General features: G+C 41.3%; 1 protein-coding gene across 1 annotated transcript; it reads left to right on the plus strand.

Annotated features, from left to right (window-relative positions):
• The first annotated feature begins 10,917 nt into the window (after positions 1–10,917).
• Positions 10,918–11,304, plus strand: LOC138897669 (uncharacterized). Its single transcript, XM_070183667.1, has one exon. It carries the CDS (start codon positions 10,918–10,920, stop codon positions 11,302–11,304), a length of 387 nt encoding a protein of 128 aa, XP_070039768.1.
• The last annotated feature ends 10,061 nt before the right edge of the window (positions 11,305–21,365 follow it).

The raw sequence follows: 21,365 nt of genomic DNA on the forward strand, positions 1-21,365 counted from the left end.
GGGAGCCAAAACTGGAGAGAAACTGATCTGGTATGTGGTCACTATGCGGCTCGCAGACCTGTTCTGCGGTCGCATAATGCACCGCAAAATGGTTCTGCAGTCGCATAGTGCACAGCAGAACCTCCATTCGAAAAATCCCAAGGTGGGATATGCGACAAGAATGCAGCCCGCGAAATGGTTATGCGGTCGCATAATGGCCGCGAAATTGGGCATCAAAAATGCCCCAGAAATCTTCCCCACTCTGCGACCAGTCTGCGATCTGCAGAGCGGTTCTGCGACCGCAGAATGGGCCACAGAAATGCGTACTTCTGCCCAACATTTTACTTCTACTATTATTAACCTCTACTCTTACTTTGGCATCACGGAAACCGGGTTTTTAGGAAAAATTTTACGGGACCTTACACATAGGATAACCCTGCCTCATTTGGTTATGGTTCTTGAAACCTGAGTGTTCATAATGCTTTCATAAATGCTTTATAGTCCTTAAGTATCCTTTGAATCCTCATCATGAATGCTTCACATCCAAATCTGATTGTTAGCTTGTAAACAATCCTACTAAGATGAATTTTCTTTTGAATATCAGTAGTATTTATTATGATCAACCTATCTCATATGAGTCAAACTATAGTTGTGCCTGTTGTGGTTGAATGTGGATTAATTCTGTAACCCGAACATGACTCCATCATGATTAGCTATTCAACTCAGTTTGTGTAGCTGATTTAAGTTTGTTCAAGTGTGATGTTTCCCCTATCCTTAACCCTTAATGATACTGACAACCCGATTCTTCAATGTTTGGAATTCATCTTGTCTTGTGAGGTCATAATCTTGATTGAAATCTCTGTATGTATGGGAGTTTGGTATGAACTTTTGTTTATCCTTCATGACTTCACATTTTGAACACTGTCTTGAACTTATGCTCAGTCCTTTCTGTCCTTTTCCATTATGGATTGAATTTCGTATAAAGGAAACCTTCTATTATTATCGGTTGAGTGCAATAACTTGCTTGTGTCATTGTCTGAATCTGTACTAAGGATCCCAAGGGATTCAGATAATGTCATTAACCTAGGTGTATGCTCATGATAGTGTCTGGTGCCAAACTAATTTGTGATCATTGTTAAGGCATTAGTATATGTATCCAGAAGCAGTTACAATTCCAAACTACGTGCCTTATTTGTCTGTGATATGTATGATTCCTGTTGTCTAATTTTTAGCAATAACAACATAAGTGGACCTGTTATTATATGTGTTTAGAAGTCTGATTTTTAAAACCTGTTCACATGTGTGCTTCACTCACTTAATGCTGAAGTATAAGGATTGTTTCTATGCGTCTATTCCTGTATTATCCTACTAAGAAAAGTAGGCTTATGTGGTAGGAAATATCATAGTGATTGATTCTCATTAAAATGGCCTCATTGACATTCAAACCTATAGGGAAGAGTTAGTGTGATTAAAGGTATTTGGGAGTAGAGTTTAACTCTAGGTTGGGCTGCTCTCCCTGGCACAAGCATTGCCCTGGGTCTTGACACCCTTGGGAACTGTGAAGTGTCGGGGGATTCAAAGGGGGTATCGGCCTTGAGTAGAACTCTCTCCTTAGCCTTTAATTCATTGACACTTATTACTCTCTTTGGGTTTGGTGTTTAATGGCAACAAAAGGTATTCAATGTGAATCATTCACTATACACAACCTCCACATCAACATGATTCCCTTAGCATTTAGGTATTGTTAGTAACCTCTTCTTTTAATCTTTGCTTAGTATGATTCCCTTCGCATTTAAACACTGTCAGTGATTTATCTTTAATCTTTGTTTACGAATTTTATATATGGATATGTATATAATATTGTTATTTTAATGACCTTCTCTTTTATTTTTGGGCATGCACAATGATTTGGGCCTGTTGAGTTCTTTAAGAACTCAGCCCCAAGTGTAGCTCTACTATGGTCTAAGAGTCTGCCGTCGCTCGTCATTGTTACTGCTGGGCCTGTCTTTTGGTGCCCAAACCTCCTAGAGTCACTTCTTTCCCTTCACTTCTTTACTTACTATTTTTCGTTAATCTTCAGTTGCACTATATCATTGCCCATTCCTGTTTTTCCCATTGTTATAACTCATTATGTATATGACAAACATATATTGGATTGAAAGTTTATCCTTATATTTTAATTCATAAACTAACTTAGGAGGCAAACCTTAAAGAACTTAGGATTAAAAAGACACCTTAGTTAGTGATTAATCCTATAACTACTAATCACAGGCTTGTTATCAATTCATTATTCCTTACTAACTTTCTCGTTAAAGATTTCGAAGTCCAGAGCTGAACAAAGGTGGCAGCCCTCATTTCAATGAGAAAAACAGAATTGTCGTGATTTAATCTTCCAAAAGGGAATCAACAATTTCGAAATATTAAGGTGTTGTTGACCTAAAACAAAGTCTTTAAAAACCAAGGTATATCTTAGGATTATTTTCATAAAACTTTCACCACAATAGAATAACATGAACCTCCATGATTTAGGAAACAAAGTTCTTTAACTTGGCTTCCATTTCACATTTATACAAACGTTTCCATCTTTCGAAGTTCTTTTTTAAGCTTATATATACTAACACTAATTTTCTAAAGGCTGTTATTTAAATCCATCTTCTTTAAACCATACTCTCCCCTTATAGATATTATATCCCAATATATGGCAAGCTATACCCTTAGAAAACTAGTTGAGGGTAATTAGTTCCAAATCTAGTTTAAGTCCTATGGAGCTACCTTAGGTAGATTTTAAGGGGTGCCTAATACCTTCCCCTTAGAAGAACAAGAACCCTTACCCATGATCTCACCGGTTAGCAGAACAATAAAGAATATAACCTTTAGTAATTAAATAGGTACCCTAGTATACCTTTAAATATTATGTGGCGACTCTCTTTCATCAACAACAGAGAAACCATAAGTTGAATCTTGTTTTAACTAGTGCAAAATAGGGTGCAACAACGTGGCTACTCTATTGTGGAATCACACTTAGGTTCGGACCTTAGCAGACTTAGACTGAAATTGCATTTAGATTTATTTTTACATTGCTTTAATTGTAGCCAAATTTGCAATTATATGCTTACCTGCTTTGCTTGCTCGTTATGCTTATTATCATGCTTATTGTTGCTACACCCCTATCTGTTACTGCTTTACATATACAGTTATCACATTTATTCCTATCGTGTATTAGGCATACACTATCACACACAATGACATGCGAAGATCGTGTTTTACACCCCTCCGAATCTTGTTTTTAAAACTCTCTAGTTTTAGAGAATGGCTTTGTCAGGTCAACTGACATAACTTCTCGTAGCTTTCAATCCAACTAAAAAGTAGTAAACACTCAACTCTAGAAAAATAGGTCATACTGCATAAACCTTAGGTGAGTCGGTCCTTGGTATCGACACATAATTAGGAAAGCCACCCTAATATCAATGGGTCATGCACCCAACGACATGATTTCTATGGAAAGACAAACAAACCTGACAAGACACTTAAAGATCCGAAGCGAACACTTGCCGAAATATTTCTTTTACCCACTTCAGAAAATGGAAATCAACTAAAACATCCACGAGATTAACATGGTAATGGGAGCGCCACACAAGTTGAAGTAGTGGTGAAAGAATATTCACCGAAAACATAGAGATGAAATTCAGACACACATGTGGGGCACTAATCGCTTTGCTAAACATTCAAGCAGACAGGGTGCTCACTCACCTGCTGATAGATTTCTGGGATCCGGCTAAGGTGGTGTTCAAGTTTGCCGACTGTGAGTTAGTACCGACATTGGAAGAAGTTACTAATTTTACGGAGTTTCCATTCAATGGAAGGAAGCCAATACTACCATTTACTATGCCCAGTTACACTTTCTTGGATGCTTTAGACCTGACTAACAGTTGGGGTCTGAGAAATATTGAGGACGGATGGGTGAGCCTTGACCAGCTGTTCGATAGATTTGGACATCGCGAAAGCTATGAGTGGTATTCGGGAGAGATTCAGTGTGATCAAGCAATGTGGGAGAGTCTCAGGCCTATCACATTCTTATTGGCACTGTTAGGATTATTGGTCTTCCCGTAGAGGAGGGATCGAATCAACATCAACGTATTACCCGTGGTTCTGGAGACCTTCCATGGCAACCTTTAAGCTACTTTGGAGACAATGATGCTAGCTGAGACGCTAAGGTCTTTGTCTGCATGTGCACGAGGGTATGATTATTTTAAGGGTTTTAACTTTCTACTTCAGATCTGGACTACAGAACATTTCTTCCAGCGAGAGGCCACCATTGACTACTTCGTGGGCGTCAGCAACATATTCTGCAGTCACAATGAGAGGATGAGACGTTGGGTCTCCCCACATGGAAAAGAAGAGTGAAGGGCAATGTTTAATAATCTAAGTGGATGATGGGTTAACTGGAAGTTATCATGGTTAGGAGGAAGGGCAATCTTAAGGAATCCTCATAAATACTTCATTGAGATGATCGGACTTGAGGGCATCCAACCATACTCACCCATGCGGGTTCTCAGACAGTTCGGGATAATCCAAGATGTGCCTCTATGGACAAGGACAACGCTATATAAGGATGAGTACAACGGACAGATTCTGATCCCTAGGATAAGAAGGATCCAAGAAGAGTGGAACGACTTGGTCACAATGTCCATGGGTCAAAACTCGTGGTGCACTCCGTAGTATTATATCTGGATAAACGAGGAGGCCGAGCTAGCCCAACCAAGCAGAGAGAATATAGCCTGACTGGAGGATGCAGTGGCTGCTTTGCAAATATACTATGAGATTCTGCCATATTACCTTGTGACTACCTCAATGCACCGTCAAGTGGTCCCAGGATATATCAATCACATGTTGCCACCTGCTGATGACGATGACCAGGTGGTGGAATGCACTAGATAGAGTCTTGGACAGAACCGGAAGAAGATCCAGAGGAAGGGTCTGAGTTCAACTATGACAAAGAGGAGTTGAAGAAGACCCATAGGAAGAACCAGAAGAAGAAGAGGAGATGGGAAACGATTTCGGGGAAGGTTACTAGATGTTGGTTGACTTCCCCTTCTTTCCCACTTTGTACCCTTATCCCTAGTTTCCTACTTTCCTAAAGGGCAAGTTGTTTAAGCCCATGCAGTTTTATAAATATCAGAAATAGTGATGTAATCTTTGTTCCCACTTATTTCAGTCCATAATTATCAATGAAAACAAACTTGCTTTGGATCTAAATGTGTCAAGTCTAATTGTTTGTCAAACATCTACGATTTAGGCCAACCTCAAGAAATGAGAGGTCCCATAAATTCTAGGAAGACGCACTAGCCTTAATGCGTGAACTAATTGCTTTGTGTGATTTCCTGCTTGTATTAATGAAGAAATTGACTTATGTTCCTTTTCTTTTTCTTTCTTCTTGTTTTTTACTTTATTATTACTCCCCAAAAAGAAATTTGGTTTGTGTCGACCCGAAACTGGCAGAACCACCATACAATCTAAGATCAAAGGGAAAGATGTCAGCTACAGAAAACTCGACTGAATAAGATCTGGTCATAACCGACATTCGGGGTGATTGGGAGAGAAGGATGATACAAGGAATGATGAACAAAATGGCCTGGATGGCCCAGGAAATGGAGTCTCTAAGGGAGGAAGTACATCACATCAGGGAACTAGCACATCTAGCCTTGACAACGCTCCCTCAACCACCTCGCTTTCCTTCTTTGGATTCAATTCTCGACCACTTTCCTTCCACATCACGCCAAAACAACAACACCCCAACTTCAGTCCCCACCAATCAAGTCATACTGCCACTAACCCCCACAAACCCACCAAATCCCCCTATCCACACTCCCTATGTACCACAGTACGTTCAAATACCACAAAACCCGCCCATCACTGCCAACGCAATACACACCCCTTCTCGTGACAGAGTCACTTTTACCACTCACCCAAATCAGCACATACATGTGGCACATACCGCTGCCCATGAGCGATATGTTCCACCTGTATATGCTAGTTTTGAACCTACCTTTACAGTGCTTGTCACAGTGAGGGTACCTTATGAGATTGACCAATACGCCGAGATGGAGAGGGAAGCCATGCGTAAGGAAGAGGAGTCAGTATCTGAGTAACTACAAATCTTGAGAAAACAAATGAAGAACCTTCAAGTCGCCCGAGGAAGTGAATGTTTGGACTACGAGGATCTGTGTATCCATCTGGATGTGGACATGCCAGCACGGTATAAGCCTCCAAAGTTCGATATCGTCGACGGGATGGATAATCCCCACGCGCATTTGAGGCATATTGTGACAAGTTAGTCAGAATGGGGAGGAATGAGAAGCTAAGAATGAAGTTATTCATAAGGAGCTTGACGAGAGAAGCACTCACTTAATATACTTGACAAGATCCGCCAAACTGGAGAACCTGGCAAGATATGGCAGAGGACTTCATGAATCGCTTTAGATTCAACACATATATCACTCCCGATAGGTTCTCACTGGTAAACCTGCAGAAAAAACCATCTGAGTCATTCCAAGAATATGCACGTCGATGAAGGTCAGAGGCCGTCGGGGGCGTAACCTTTGCTGGACGGCAGTGAATTAACCAAGTATATCATCAGAGCCCAGGAAGAGATATACTTCAAAAAATGATGGGAATGATGGGACAGATATTCCCTGAGTTGGTCAAGATGGGAGATTTCTTAGAAAAAGGTATAAAATCTAGTAAAGTACAACCTATGGCAGCACTACAAGCAGCTAGCAAGGCAATCCAATCAGGGTCAATTGGTAGTAGAAAGAAGAAGTAAGAGGAGGTCTCAGCAGTCGTCCCTTACTATCAATCCAACCCACATCACTTAAACACTTCATATTCCACAAACAACCATCCACCACCACCCGCTTACGCTCCAATCTATAATACCCAATCATATTACCACCCTCAACCCCAAACAACCCTCCTCAAGCCCACAACAACCCGACCCCACAACGACCATACGCCCCTGTCCAAACCACCACCCACCAAAACTGACCCATTTATGCACCATGCCCCCGTACCAATTTTGAAGAGAGGCCCCCCAAAACTTATACCCCGATTGCTGAGCCTATGACCCAACTATTCGAGAGATTGAAAAGAGCAAGATTGAACATCTAGTGGAAAGAAAGGTCCCTAAGTATCCCTCCAAGTATTTTGATGCAACAAAAAGGTGCGTGTACCATTCCAACGTGCCTAGGAATGATACAGAAGATTATTTTAAGCTGAAAAATAAAATTGAAACACTGATCAAGAGTGGAGACATTCACTGCACTCCAGCACCGCTCAATGTGAATCGTAATCCGCTACCAAATCATCAAAACCAAGGAGTCAACATGATCACATTGGATGAAGAATATGATCTGAAGGGAACGATTGTCATTATAGGAAATGCAGAAGCTGCCAGGATCCCACCTCAGAGGGCTCCAATAATTACAGTACAAGTGAAACCTACGGTGACAGTCCATACTTATCAGCAACAACCTGTCGTTGCTAGAGAAGACGAAGGGAGTCGGGAATACAAAACTGTCCCATGGACGTACCAACAGAATGGGAAGGCCAAGATGACAAACTCTGCCATAGCCCATGGTATGACTAGGTCTGGGAGATGCTACGCCCCTGAAGATACAGATCGAGGGAACATAGTAAGAGAGCAAATTCAAAGAAAGACCACAACAGACCCAGAATCTGACGAATTTTAGAAGAGAATGTTGACCAAAGAGTACTCCATGAAGGAGCAGCTGAAGAAAACTCCAGCGCAATATCAATCATGGACTTGCTGATGAGCTCCAACAATCATAAGGATGCCCTATTAAAAGTACTTAGCGGGGTAATTGTACCAAGCAACACCACCAGTAAGGCGCTGGCTATGACAATAGGGAAAATGGTCGAAGCAAATATGATCACTTTCTGAAGAGATGGACTTCCTGTTAAAGGCACAAGTCACAACAAAGCTCTTCATATCATTGTCAAATGTGGGGACAAAGTGGTATTCCGAGTACTGGTTGATGGAGGGTCGGGAGTCAAACTTTGTCCGCTTTCTACTTTACGAGAGTTGGGAATCCATTTGAGGGAAGCCAAGGAAAGTCACGTGAGGGTAAGGGCCTTTGATGGTTCGCAGAAGGATGTTATCTGAGAAATATATTTGGCTTTGCAGATCGGTCCGGTTGAATTTCCCATATTGTTTCAAGTAATGGATATATCTTCTTCCTACAACTTGTTGCTGGGAAGGCCCTGGATATACATGGCAGGGGCCCTCCTATCTACTCTATACCAATGCATGAAATTTGAGTGGGGATGTCAGTAGATCGTGGTCCATGGAGAATGGGGTCACTCCTCTTATTTGGAGCATGTTGTTCCGTTCATTAAAGGGATAGATAGAGTTTCTTTCCATGCAGTGGAAATCATGCAGACCACCGAAATGGAAGAGACTGAACAAAACTTGGGAATGGAGTTGTTGTGTAGATCCAAGATGACTATGGGGGGGATGATGAAATATGGATACAGGCTAGGAATAGGGTTTGGGAGCCAGGTCAGACGGGACCACAAAGCCAATTGAACCTAGTGGGCAGAAAAGAAGGGCCGACATAGGATATCAGCCTGTGGTGGGGAAAGCTCATACCGGTAGCTCCGGGAAAAGGGTTTTTATTCCAAAGCATGTTTCAAGTCCTAGCCAGAGTTCAGTATCAAAAGATGATGTCATCGATCAGATGGGAAATCTGTTCGTGAATGGACTAACGTCAAGACACCAACCATTAGGGATGCTGAACCAGGAAAATAGCAGCTTGAATTGGACCGCCAGTCCATGTTTGGTTCACCGGGAGTCTTGGTAGTATGAAACTATAAAATTTTTCTTTTGAAAAGCACACAGTCATTGAGGCATGCACCGTGTCTGTACCTTTTTGTTATCTGCCTCTTTTGAACGCTTATACGTTCCTCTTTTGATGAAATAAAAAGAATCCTTTTCTTAAAATATTTTGATTTTATTTACCGCTTCATTTATACTTAGTTTTTATTTTCAGTAATAAAAATGATAAAACCCGCGTTCCACGGTTGTGACATATAACGAAACCTACGAGGGCAATGACCTAGATTACAAGGAGTATGATGAGAGTATGATGCCAGACAATCTCCCACGTGAGATCGAACAACCGGAGAGTCAGAAAAAGCCCAACCTTGAAGCAACGGAAATGGTCAACCTTGAAAATGAAGGAGACGTGAAAAAACCAGAATCAACATTTATCTAGAAGCCGAGCATAAGGAAAATCTGGTTGATCTCCTCCGACAATACATTGATGTGTTCACATAGTCATATGATGATATGCCGGGATTAAGTTCTGACATTGTCTCGCATCGACTGCCCACCAATCCTACCAGACAGTCGGTCAAGCAGAAACCTAGAAAATTCAAACATGATTTAAGTTTAAGGATAAAGGAGGAGGTGACCAAGCAGATAGAGGCGAATGTAGTAAGAGTCACCAATTATCCCAGCTAGTTGGCATATATCATCCTAGTACCCAAGAAAGACAGAAAAATCAGGATATGCATGGATTATCGAGATCTCAACAAAGCGAGTACAAAGGACGACTTCCCTCTACCAAATATCCACATCCTCATCGACAACTGTGTGAAGCATGAACTGCAGTCGTTTGTGGATAGTTTCGCTACGTACCACCAAATATTGATGCACGAGGAATATGCAAAAAAGACAACCTTCACCACACCTTGGGGAGTTTACTACTATATAGTCAAGTCGTTCGGTCTCAATAACACTAGTGCCACCTACATGAGGTCCATGGTGACCCTTCTTCACGACATGATTCATAAGGAGATTGAAGTATATATGGATGACGTCATCCTCAAGTCTCGAAAGAGTTCAGAGCACTTGGATGATTTGAGGACATTTTTTGAGCGGCTGCGGAGGTACAGTTTGAAATTGAATCCGACAAAGTGCGCATTCGTAGTTCCTGCTAGAAAACTATTGAGATTCATTATAAGCAGGAAAGGGATAGAACTAGACCTATCAAAAATCAAGGCCACTCAGGAATTTCCAAAACCTAAGAGTAAGAAAGATGTGACGAGTTTCCTAGGTAGGCTAAATTACATCAGTCGTTTCATAGCCCGGTCCACGGTAATCTTTGAACCCATTTTCAAGTTGCTGAAAAAGGATGCTGCCACAAAATGGACAGAAGAGTGCCAAAAAGCCTTCGACAGAATCAAGGAGTAACTGTCAAATCCACCAGTATTGGTTCCCCCCGACCTGAGAAGCCATTGTTACTATATCTGTTAGTCTTTGATAACGCCTTCGGTTGTGTTTTGGGACAGCATGACTAAACTGGGAGAAAAGAGCAGGACATTTACAAATTAAGTAAGCAGTTCACGCCATGAGAGGCCAAATATACTTTGATAGAATGCATTTGTTGTGCTCTGACTTGGATTGCCCAGAAACTAAGGTATTACATGTCAGCATACACTACGCATCTGATATCTCGGCTCGACCCGCTCAAGTACATCTTCTAGAAGTCGATGCCGACTGGAAAGCTCTCTAAATGGAAAATTCTCCTCAGGGAATTTGACATTGTGTACATAACTCAAAAGGCCATCAAGGGGTGAGCTTTAGCTGACCACCTTGCCGAGAATCCGGTGGACAGGGATTACAATCCACTTACTACATATTTTTCCGATGAAGAAGTATTATTTGCTGGAGGAGATATTGCAGAATCATACCCTGGATGGAGAATGTTTTTCGATGGATCAGCAAACTTTAAATGAGTCGAAATTGGGGCAGTCCTAATTTTGAAATTCGGACAGCACTATACAGCATCGGCAAAGATAAGATTCCCTTGTACCAATAATATGGCTAAATACAAAGTGTGCATCCTTTGGATCAGAATGGCAGTCGACATGAACATCAAAGATCTTTTGGTCGTAGGGGATTCCAATCTATTGATACACCAAGTCCTAGGGGAATGGTCCACCAAAAATGTCAAGATCCTTCCATACCTGCATTGTGCAAAAGAGCTATGCAAGAATTTCACGAAGATTATGTTCACGCACGTCCCCAAGATTCAGAACGAGTTCACCAACGCCCTTGCAACTCTATCATCCATGATTCAGCATCCAGACAAGAACTATATCGACCATATCGAGGATGAGATCAGGGATCAACATGCCTATTGCTTCCATGTAAACGAAGAGCCAGATGGTAAACCATGGTATCAAGACATCAAGAGATTTCTTGAACCAGGAGAATACACGGAGAATGATATTAATAGTTAGAAATGAGCCTTCAGGAGGTTTACAAATCACTTTTTCCTCAACGAGGAAGTCCTGTATAGGAGGACCCCAGATTTAGGTTTATTGAGATGTGTATATGTTGCCGAGGCAACCAGGTTATTGGAAGAAATACATGCGGGAATGTGTGGGTCCCACATGAACGGGTTCACATTAGTCAAGAAGATCTTGATAGCTGGATACATTTGGATGACTATGGAAAGCGATAGTATCCCCTACATACAGAAGTGTCACCAGTGCCAGATTTTACAAAGGCTGAAAATAGGACAACTCCTCTTACAAAGCTTTCTATTGAAGAGCTTCCTACCTTGGAGTTGAAGCCATTACCTCCACATCTTTGGTATGAATTTCTTGGTCCTTGTTCTACTTTACCGGTTATTCTTTCCTCTTGTTTGACTAACATGCACGTAGATTCCACATTGGCGGTGCTACAAAAGAGGAATAAGGCTATTGGGTGGACCTTGGCGAATATTCGAGGGACAAGCCCCGCCTTTTGCATGCATAATATCAAGTTTGAGGATGGCGCCAAACCATCTATTGAACATCAAATGAGACTCAATGAGGCTATGCAAGAAGTTGTCAAGAAGGAGATTATCAAGTGGTTGGATACTGGGGTTGTTTATCCCATCTCTGATAGTTCATGTACTTCTCCGGTTTAATGTGTCCCAAAGAAAGGGGGCATGACTGTGGTCACCAATGACAAGAATGAGTTGATTCCTACTAGAAAGGTGACCGGTTGGAGGGTGTATATGGACTATCGCAAGCTCAACAAAGTAACAAGAAAGGATCACTTTCCACTTCCTTAGATAAAATGCTCGATAGATTGGACGGCCGTGTTTGTATTGCTTTCTTGATGGGTACTCGGGCTACAACTTAATTCTCATTGCTCCGAAAGATCAATAGAAAACAACATTTACATGTCCGTATGGTACTTTTGCTTTCAAGCGGATGCCATTTGGTTCGTACAATGCACCAGCGAGTTTCAAAGGTGTATGATGGCTATTTTCACGGACATGGTGGAGGACTACCTTGAAGTTTTCATGGTGGTTGGAGATTCTTTTGATGATTGTATTACAAATTTGGACAAAGTGTTGGCTAGATGTGAAGAGACAAATTTGGTACTCAATTGGGAGAAATGCTATTTCATGGTCGAGAAAGGTATTGTCCTTGGCCACAAAATCTCAAGGAATGGAATTGAAGTTGACAAGGAAAAGATTGAGGTGATTTCTAAGCATCCACCCCTACTTCGGTGAAGGATGTGCGGAGTTTCTTAGGCCATGCGGGTTTTTATCGGTGCTTCATCAAATACTTCTCTAAGGTGGTGAACCCGTTGTGCAAGCTTCTTGAGAAGGATGCTAAGTTTGATTTCAATGATGATTGCATGAGATCTTTTGAAATGTTGAAGCTCAAGTTGACAACTACTCCCATCACCACCACTCCAAATTAGAGTGTATCTTTTGAACTCATGTGTGATGCAAGTGACGTAACGGTTGGGGCTATTTTGGGGCATCACATTAACAAGATTTTCCATCTAGTCTACTATGTTAGTAAGACCATGAATAGTGCCCAAATCAACTATATTATTACGAAGAAAGAGCTCCTTGCTATTGTGTTTGCAATTGAGAAGTTCCGCCCGTACTTGATGGGTGCAAAAGTTATTGTCCACACGGATCATGCAACGCTTCATTATATTATGAGAAAAAAGGACTCCAAAGCTCGGTTGATGAGATGGGTACTCTTGTTGCAAGAATTTTATATTGACATCCAAGATAGGAAAGGCAGTGAAAACCAAGTGGCAGACTACTTGTCTCATTTAGAGGAGGAGGGGAGGCCGCATGATGGCCTTGAGATCAATGACTCTTTTCCTGATAAGCAACTCTTGGTAATTTCAGTGAAAGAGGTGCCATAGTTAGCAGATTTAGCAAATTTTCTTGTGTGTGGAATTATTCCAGATGAGTTATATTCAAGCCAAAGAAAGAAGTTCAAAAGGGATTTTTCAAGATTATTATTGGGATGAACCATACCTTTTACGAAAGGGGTGATTAGAAGATGTGTACCGGAATAAGAGCAAGGTGAAATTCTTAGGGCTTGTCATTTTTCGCCATATGGTGGCCATCATGATGGAGCGAGAACAGCAGCCAAAGTGCTTAGTTATGGTTTCTATTGGCCTACTCTTTACAAGGATGCAAGTGAGTTAGTGAGAAGATATGATGAATATCAACGAACCGGTGGAATCTCAAAGAAAAATAAAATGCCTCTTACAACCATTTTGGAGATTGATATTTTTGACGTGTGGGGTATTGACTTCATGGGCCCTTTTATGAGCTCTTGTGGAAACACCTACATCTTGGTCGTGGTGGATTATGTGTCCAAATGGGTTGAGGCCATTGCTTTACCCAACAAAGAGGCGAGAAGTGTGGTGGCTTTTTTGAAGACGAATATTTTCACAAGATTTGGTACTCCACGTGCAATTGTAAGTGATGGGAAGTCATATTTTTGCAACAAAGCTTTTGATACTTTATTTAGGGTGGGCAAGTGGAAGTCTCCAACCGGGAGATAAAGAGTATCTTATCCAAAACGGTGAATGCTAATCAGACGGATTGGTCCAAGAAGCTTGATGATGCATTATGGGCTTATCATACACCTTATAAAACACCCATCGGAATGTCGCCATACCGGTTGGTGTTCGGAAAAGCTTGTCATCTTGCGGTGGAGCTAGAGCACAAGGAAATGTGGGCTCTAAAGAAGTTGAATCTTGATTAGGATGTAGCCGCTAATTTGAGGGTTGCACATTTGAATGAATTGGATGAGTTCCGGTACCATGCTTATGCGAGTTCGTCCTTGTACAAAGAAAAGATGAAATATCTTCATGACAAATGTATTTAGAACAAAGATTTCAAGGTGGGCGATCTTGTATTGTTATTTAACTCAAGGTTACGGATGTTTCCCGGGAAGCTAAAGTCCAAGTGAAGTGGTCCTTTTAAAATTGTGGGTGTGACACCTTTTGCTGCATTAGAATTGAAGAAGAAAAACAATGAAGTATTACGAGTCTATAGTCACCGAGTGAAGCACTACTTGGTCAAGTTTGGAGATAGCCACGTGGTAGCAGTCCTTCACTTCATTTGAGAGTTTTCTGCGTCATGCCGAGATGTTTAATCAGTCGCTTCTTGGGAGACAACCCATGTTTCTTTTCCTTTTCCTTTTGTAGTTAGGTGTTATTTGTGGTCTAACTTGATTTGAAGTGTGCTACAGGGATGAGTGTGACTTACAAGAATTATGGATGAAATGATGGCTAAGTATTCAAAAGAGTGCAAACCGCACTTTATTTGTGCGGACCGCACATTTTATGTGCCATAGCAGATGAGCATTGCATCCACACATTTCTCTTGCGGACCGCACATTTGAAACATCAAAAATACCAACTCTCTGAAGTTTAATCCTGTCAGTGCGGAGGTCGATCTGCGACCACCCATGAAATCTGCGGCCACACCTGAAAATGTGCGGATCGCAGATTGGGTTGTGAGAATGTTCACCCAGGTGGTAGGGTGCGGACCGCACTCGTGTCTTCTCCCTTCTCAAAATTGTTGGTATAAATAGAACAATAGACCTCATTTTACCCTTTTTCCACTTTGAACAAACCATTGTTACTTTGTTAATATTTCTTAGAGATTTTAACTGTCCACACACACATCCACCTAGATTAATCACTCGGTGCACTCTCTCTCTGGTATGCCTCAATTTCATGTTAATTTTTATGTTAGTTTAATTTGTAGATTTTATTAGTTCTTTTTAGGCCATATGTTATTAGGTTCCATTGTGTGTCCATGTGGGGTAGATCCAAACTAGGTAAACTTGATACATGCTCTACTGGAATGGGTTAGTGAAATTTCATGTTTTTACAATGTTGCCATGCCTATTTGTGCAAGAAATTAAAATATCTTAGAATAAAAAGTTGTCTGCTCGTAATTGTTTGAATTCTGTGGCCGCACTTGAATTGTGCAGTCTATAGATTCTGATTTTTTGAAGCTTAAGTGAGGCAGGAATCTGCGGTTGCATGTCAAATTGTGCGGACCGAAGATTTCCTCTTGCGGCCATAGATTAGGACCTTCTCTGTCATCAGAGATTCTTCACCTTTGAGGCTCCCAGGTGCGGCCGCAAGTCAAATTGTGCGGACCACATATTTTGCACTCCGGACGCAAATTGGCCATTTCTCTGTCATCAAAGAGTTCACAATTTTGGGACTCAGAAGCGTGGCTGCGATCTCAAATGTTCGGATCGTGAGTTCCCATCTGCGGCCGCAGATCAAATTGTGCGGACCGCGGATCCCTTATCTTGCAGGAATGAATCAACTTCATAACTCCACCGTATCCAATTGTTTCTCTCTTACCTTCATGACTCCTATATGTGTTTGAATACTTATTTGCAACTAACAAACTCCTCTGCTTTATACAGACAATGGTTCGATCAAGAGGCTGAGGCGACACTTCAAAGGGGAGAGATGAATCATCTCGGAGTCGAGGTAAAAGTGCCTTGCATCTTGGCCAGCCCAAGATAATTAGAAAGAAAAATACAGTCAGTAGAGGGAGAGGTCAGACCTCTCCGATTGTAGCTCCTATGACCCATCTAGGGAGGTGTTAGAAGGCAACTCAGCTTCTATTCAGGAGGAGCAAACAACCACACAATCGAGGCCGCAGGGGAGATATCAGCTCAGGGACGAGCCGTCTTCATATCATAGCACCTCCGAGGGGTCGAAGAGTGCTAGTCAGGCTTCTGAGCCGTCAGCCACCCCAGTCCCTAGGGCAGAGGTTATATATGACATCGCTGATGATGGTAGATGGGGAGATGCTACAGCTACAGGTCTTGAGAGATCAAAGAAGAAAGTGGTTTGGGAGGATCGTTTTGTCAGCTTGGCCGCCTTTACCAGTCTTCGTATGTAGTGGCCTGTGAGGTCGTTAACTCTTGAGCTACAGTTTCTGTTGAAGGATTTGGAAAATACAATCCGAAAATTTTTAGGCAGTTCAGAGAACACAAGGGTTGGATGTGGTTCACCGAGAGAGTGGAGGATTCCAAAGAATACCTCATCCGAAAATGTTATGCCAATGTTGCTCATATCAAGAAAGGGGCGAAGGTGACCAAAGTACGTAACCTCAAGGTGAGGTTTGATCAGAATACGCTAAATGCGTACTTGGGCTTCGAGGATGTTGAGCCGAAGGAGTATCTGGAGAAGTGCGCACTGAAGGAGGAAGTCCGACCTTGGTTGGTTGAGATTCTAGCACCACCAGGGCCACCACCACCATGGATCACCATTGGGTTTCCCATTCAGCGAAGTACTTTGAGCTTTGAGGCAAAAGGGTGGCAGACCTTTGTTTGTAGCAGGTTGGATCCATGCTAGAACGAGACTCACCTTCCTATTCCTCGGGCAGTTCTTATGGCTTCCATTATGACCAGGTACCCAATCAATATGGGTGCTGTGATGTCGGCCAACATTTCGAGGTTTGCACGACAGGACATCTCGGCCTACCCTTATCCCAACACTATCACAGAGTACCTTACTGATGCAAAGGTAGAGCTGAGATATTTTGATACCAAGGTGAAGCCGAAAAAGCCATTCGACTGGTATTCTCTGATAGATGCGAGAAACCCAAAGAAGAAAGTCCAGCCTTCTACCACCATATGCCAGTTTGATGAGCCAACAGTGGTAGCTTCTGAGGCAACTAATCTTCCATCCACCTCTACTAAGCCTTCTACCAGTGCCACTGCTATGCCTCCACCATCATCTTCAGATCCTACCACAATCCCTAGAGTTGCTCTAAAGCCAGTTCCCGTGCCCACGGTTCCCCTATCTGCTCTGGGAATCTTCCAGACATTGGCGAGTCTCAACAACTAGATATAGACAGCTACTTCTAAGCTTTCTAACTTGTCTTGTACTGTTGTAGTGCAGTCTACTTCTCAGGCACCGCAGGCTCCTTCTGACATTGATGAGACACTGAAGAAGATTTTGGAGAACTAGAAGACTATCACAGATACCTTGGTACAACACGGGTCAGTTATTGAGGAGTTGGGAAAGGAAGTGAAGAATATGAGGAAGTCCCAGGTAAGTAAGAAATCAGTGGACAAACTCCGGAGGGAGGTGACTAGACTTGCTATAGCTGGCGACCTTCCCTTTAATATGCTGCTTGATCCGTACCAGTCCGCCCCAGATCCTTCAGCACCATCTGCATTCGTAGCACCAGCTGGCCAGTTTGACGAGCCAGACCTTGCTACCGACACCACTGAGGTAGTGCATGCGATGTTCGACAACCCAACCACGCCTAGATTTGATGATGATGAGATTCAGTTGGCTGACCCTAAGGGAGATGATATTGCTGGGGACACTGAGATGTCCAAAGATCCTTAGGGAGTTTTCTTCACCCTCTCTTCTTTTACTCTTATTTTGCTTAGCATTGGGGACAATGCTTACTCTTATTCAGGAGGGGAGGGGGGTGGAGTTTATTTGACACAGTGGTACACTTTGATAAATTTGGTATGTAATGATATGATGATACTCTTTCTTTTCTTATTTGTATTTATCTAGCTTCTCTCTCTTCTTAATAGTATATTTATCTCTCTTTAGTAATTTTTGCTTATTAGCTTCTCTATTTTCTCCATATTAGTTCTTGTTTTGTTAAGTAGCTTTTTATGCTTTAGTAGATAATAAGCCTTTGGTTTTCTTAACGTCACAGTTCTTTCCAAAGGTAGTTGTTGTGTGAACCGGGTGACTCGTCCCAACGATGGATGGCGTGACAGCCTTTTTAAGGGAATGAGTCTGTTTTTGTGTTTAGGTATTAATAGTAGTATTAATGAATAAAAAGACCTAATCAAGTCATTCTCGAAGAGTTAATCATGCTTCAATTGGTACCAACACACTTAAGTATGTGCTTATGGTTAGAGATAAGGTTTTTGAAAGAAATCGCTCTAGTCAGTGACTTTGTGACTCTTGAGTTGACTTTGGTAATCATCGTGTGGTTTAAATGGACCATAGTGATCTTTAAACTTGAATGTGGTCTTTGTAGGCTATCGAATCTATCCTCTTTTATAATCTAGTTGTGTGAGGGTTGAGATGAATTGTTGCTAGTCCAAGTATCCGTGCGAAGGGTCTAGAACTTGCCTCGAATGTGTTTCAAGGCAAAATCTTAAGGTTTGCTTGGTTTGAGAGGTGATTGTAGGCTTTCCTTGGCCCGTTAGGCTTTCTATTGCCAACCAATGTCGTTATCCCTAGTCAACCCCTTTGAGCCTCTAGCCTTTCTCATTTGATAACTATGTTATAAGCCTTTACCCATTTTGTCATCATTCTCTCTTGGCATCCGGACTTTCCTTAATACTCTCGTGAAATAAGTGGCTTAAAATATAAGCTTGGGAGAGAGATAAGGAATTTGAAAAAGGTATCAAGGCACAAAAAGAGAAAAGAAATGATCTCTATGAAAATAGAAGGCAAGAAAAGAAACGAACAAAAAGAAAAATGCAAAACGTGAATACGTGGAAGGGTTGATGGATTCAAAAAGAGGTAATGATCCCTAGCATGAGCAATCAAAAAGGAAGAAAAAGAATGAAATGAACAAGAAAGAGTGATGTTAAGTCTCTCTAGTTCCCAATGAAAAGAAAATGCCCCTAAGAATTGGTAATTGTGAGCCGAGAAATGAAAATGTGGAGTGCTTAAGGAAAGGTGTAACCATTTACCCATATGGTATCCTACCCTAATCCAAAAGCCTTCATTATAACTCGAAAGAAGTCCTACTTAATTTCGAACCAAGTGAGCTTACATTAGTGGCGATCTACATGAGGGGCAAGCTTATGGTACTTGAAGCCGTACTTGTGACATTCTCTTGTGAGAGATGAATGGACCTTTTATGAATCTTAAGATTTGAGTGCTAATTTCTTAAGTGAGCTTGGCAAATGGAAAGTAGAGGAGGAAGAGTTTGGAGTCCACCATGAACTACATGATAGAACAAGAGTCCTTGATGAGTAAAGTCAAATCTTAAAGCTAAAATGTCACATTAGAACTATATGTGCATGAATATTTGACTTGTCACCTTGTTGATAATGCATGAGTGGTGTACATAATTGTTGGTCCCTGATGTGTGAATGACTCACATTTGACTCACTGAAATGATCCTTAACTCTAAGGAGGTGGGAACTAATTTATTTGCTTGAGTACAAGCAAAGACTTAAGTTTGGGGAAGTTGATAAGTGTGGATTTTGACTACTTATTAGCACTTTTTTGCTTTTGTTTTAGTCTGAAAGTATTGATTTATGTTCCCGAAACTAATAAAAATGTGCAAATTGCAGGAATGTTAGAAGCTTGGGCTCCCATGATGAAATCCGACTAAAATATGAGTGTTCTAAATCATAAGGTAAGAAGGGGCACATAACTTAAGAAGTGCGGTCCACAAAAGGATTTCTACGGCCGCAGAAGAAAGTGCGGACCACAGAATTCCATCTGCGATCGCAGGACAAGTGAAAGAGCCCAACAGAGTTCTAGCTAATGTGTGGACCGCACATGAATTGTGCGGCCGCAGAACAAGGTTTGCACTGACAAATGATTCAAAGTTCAGAGAGTGTGCAAATGATCAAGATCTGAGCCTTGCCCAAAGTGCGGATCGCACAAGAAATGTGTGGCCGCAGAAGATGCTTTACATCCGTAGACCAGAATTGTGCAGTTGCAGAATCCAAGACCCTGCTAGCTGAAGAAATTTGCGGACCGCACATGGAATTGTGCGGCCGCAGAACCTCCCGAGGAGAATTTTTGTCAGCGAATTTTGGGCCACTATAAATAGACGAGATTCACATTTTTAGGTCAAGTTTTGAAGTTTGAGTTGTTGTAGCCGTTATATTTTGCCATTTTAGGAAGTTTGTGACTATTTTAGGATTCAAACATCATATTTTATCATTTTAATCTTAGATTATGAGTTTAATTAGCATTTCTTCTTTATTTTCTTCATTTCTCACTATGAGTAGCTAGATTCTTACTAGGGTTGTGACCCAACCCTAGTGTGTAAAACTTATAGGTATTTAATTTAATGTTGTTTACGATTGGGTGTTGATTATTTAGCTTAGTTTATGCTTCAATTTTAGAATTAATGGTTGCAAACATTGATTCATGCCATTTTGACTTGGTCTCTACTTGAGAAAGAGGGACCTAGTCTAGGATAACTTGGCTAACAAGGAACTGGGCTAATTGAGAGTTTGATTAGCCTAATTAAAGGGTTCAAACCAGAGATAGTGAGAACCCGACTTGAACTCATATCAACTATTTATTTTGATACCCATTTGGGCTTGAAAAGCCAAAATGGGCAATATCACTCTATGACCTAGAGGTATTGAGTGAGTAACGTAGAGTTGAGAGCTATAATATACCCCAATCAACAAAACAAGTGTTAATGTATTTAACCCATTAGGCGAACACCTAGGTTATGGTAACATCCCTAGGCTTTTTAACTATTTGGAAAAACACTAAAAACAATCATTCGCTTCTAGTTTCTTTTCTTAGCTTATAATTACTAGAGTAAAATTAGAATTAGAAATTAAAACCTTTTGTTTGGAAGCGCAATTTAGTTGTTCCATTCGCTTTCGTCAAGTGTATACTCCTAACACCCATAGTAACACCCATAGTTCCATTGGTTTCCACTCTCTATTGAGTGTGGATTGGATGTGGATGAGTTAGCACAAGCGAATATAGTATGGAATATATTGGAGTCAAATTTTGAGGCTAGGATGTTAGAAAAAGTCATATAAATATTTTTAAATAGTCTTGGCATTATTTTAGAACTTAAGGAAAAGTATGAATAGCGCTTATGCTGGGTTCTAGGTGTTGATATAAATCATTGTCATTTGTAGGATACTTGAGTATGTTTTGAAATGTGTTACTTGCCGATGTACTTGATTTTAAAGTTGATTGAGGACGAGCAAATATAAGTGTGGGGTGGTGATAAATGACCAAAAGTGCATATTTTTTAGTGTGTTTTCATCTCATTTGTTGTGTGAGTTGCAGGATATTACATGAATTTTGA

The sequence above is a fragment of the Nicotiana tomentosiformis genome, chromosome 8 (assembly GCF_000390325.3).
Source record: "Nicotiana tomentosiformis chromosome 8, ASM39032v3, whole genome shotgun sequence".
NCBI lineage: Eukaryota > Viridiplantae > Streptophyta > Magnoliopsida > Solanales > Solanaceae > Nicotiana > Nicotiana tomentosiformis.

Bases quoted from the DNA above. Each gene is read 5' to 3' on its own strand.
- LOC138897669 (XM_070183667.1), top strand. From the start codon at position 10,918: ATGGCAGTCGACATGAACATCAAAGATCTTTTGGTCGTAGGGGATTCC.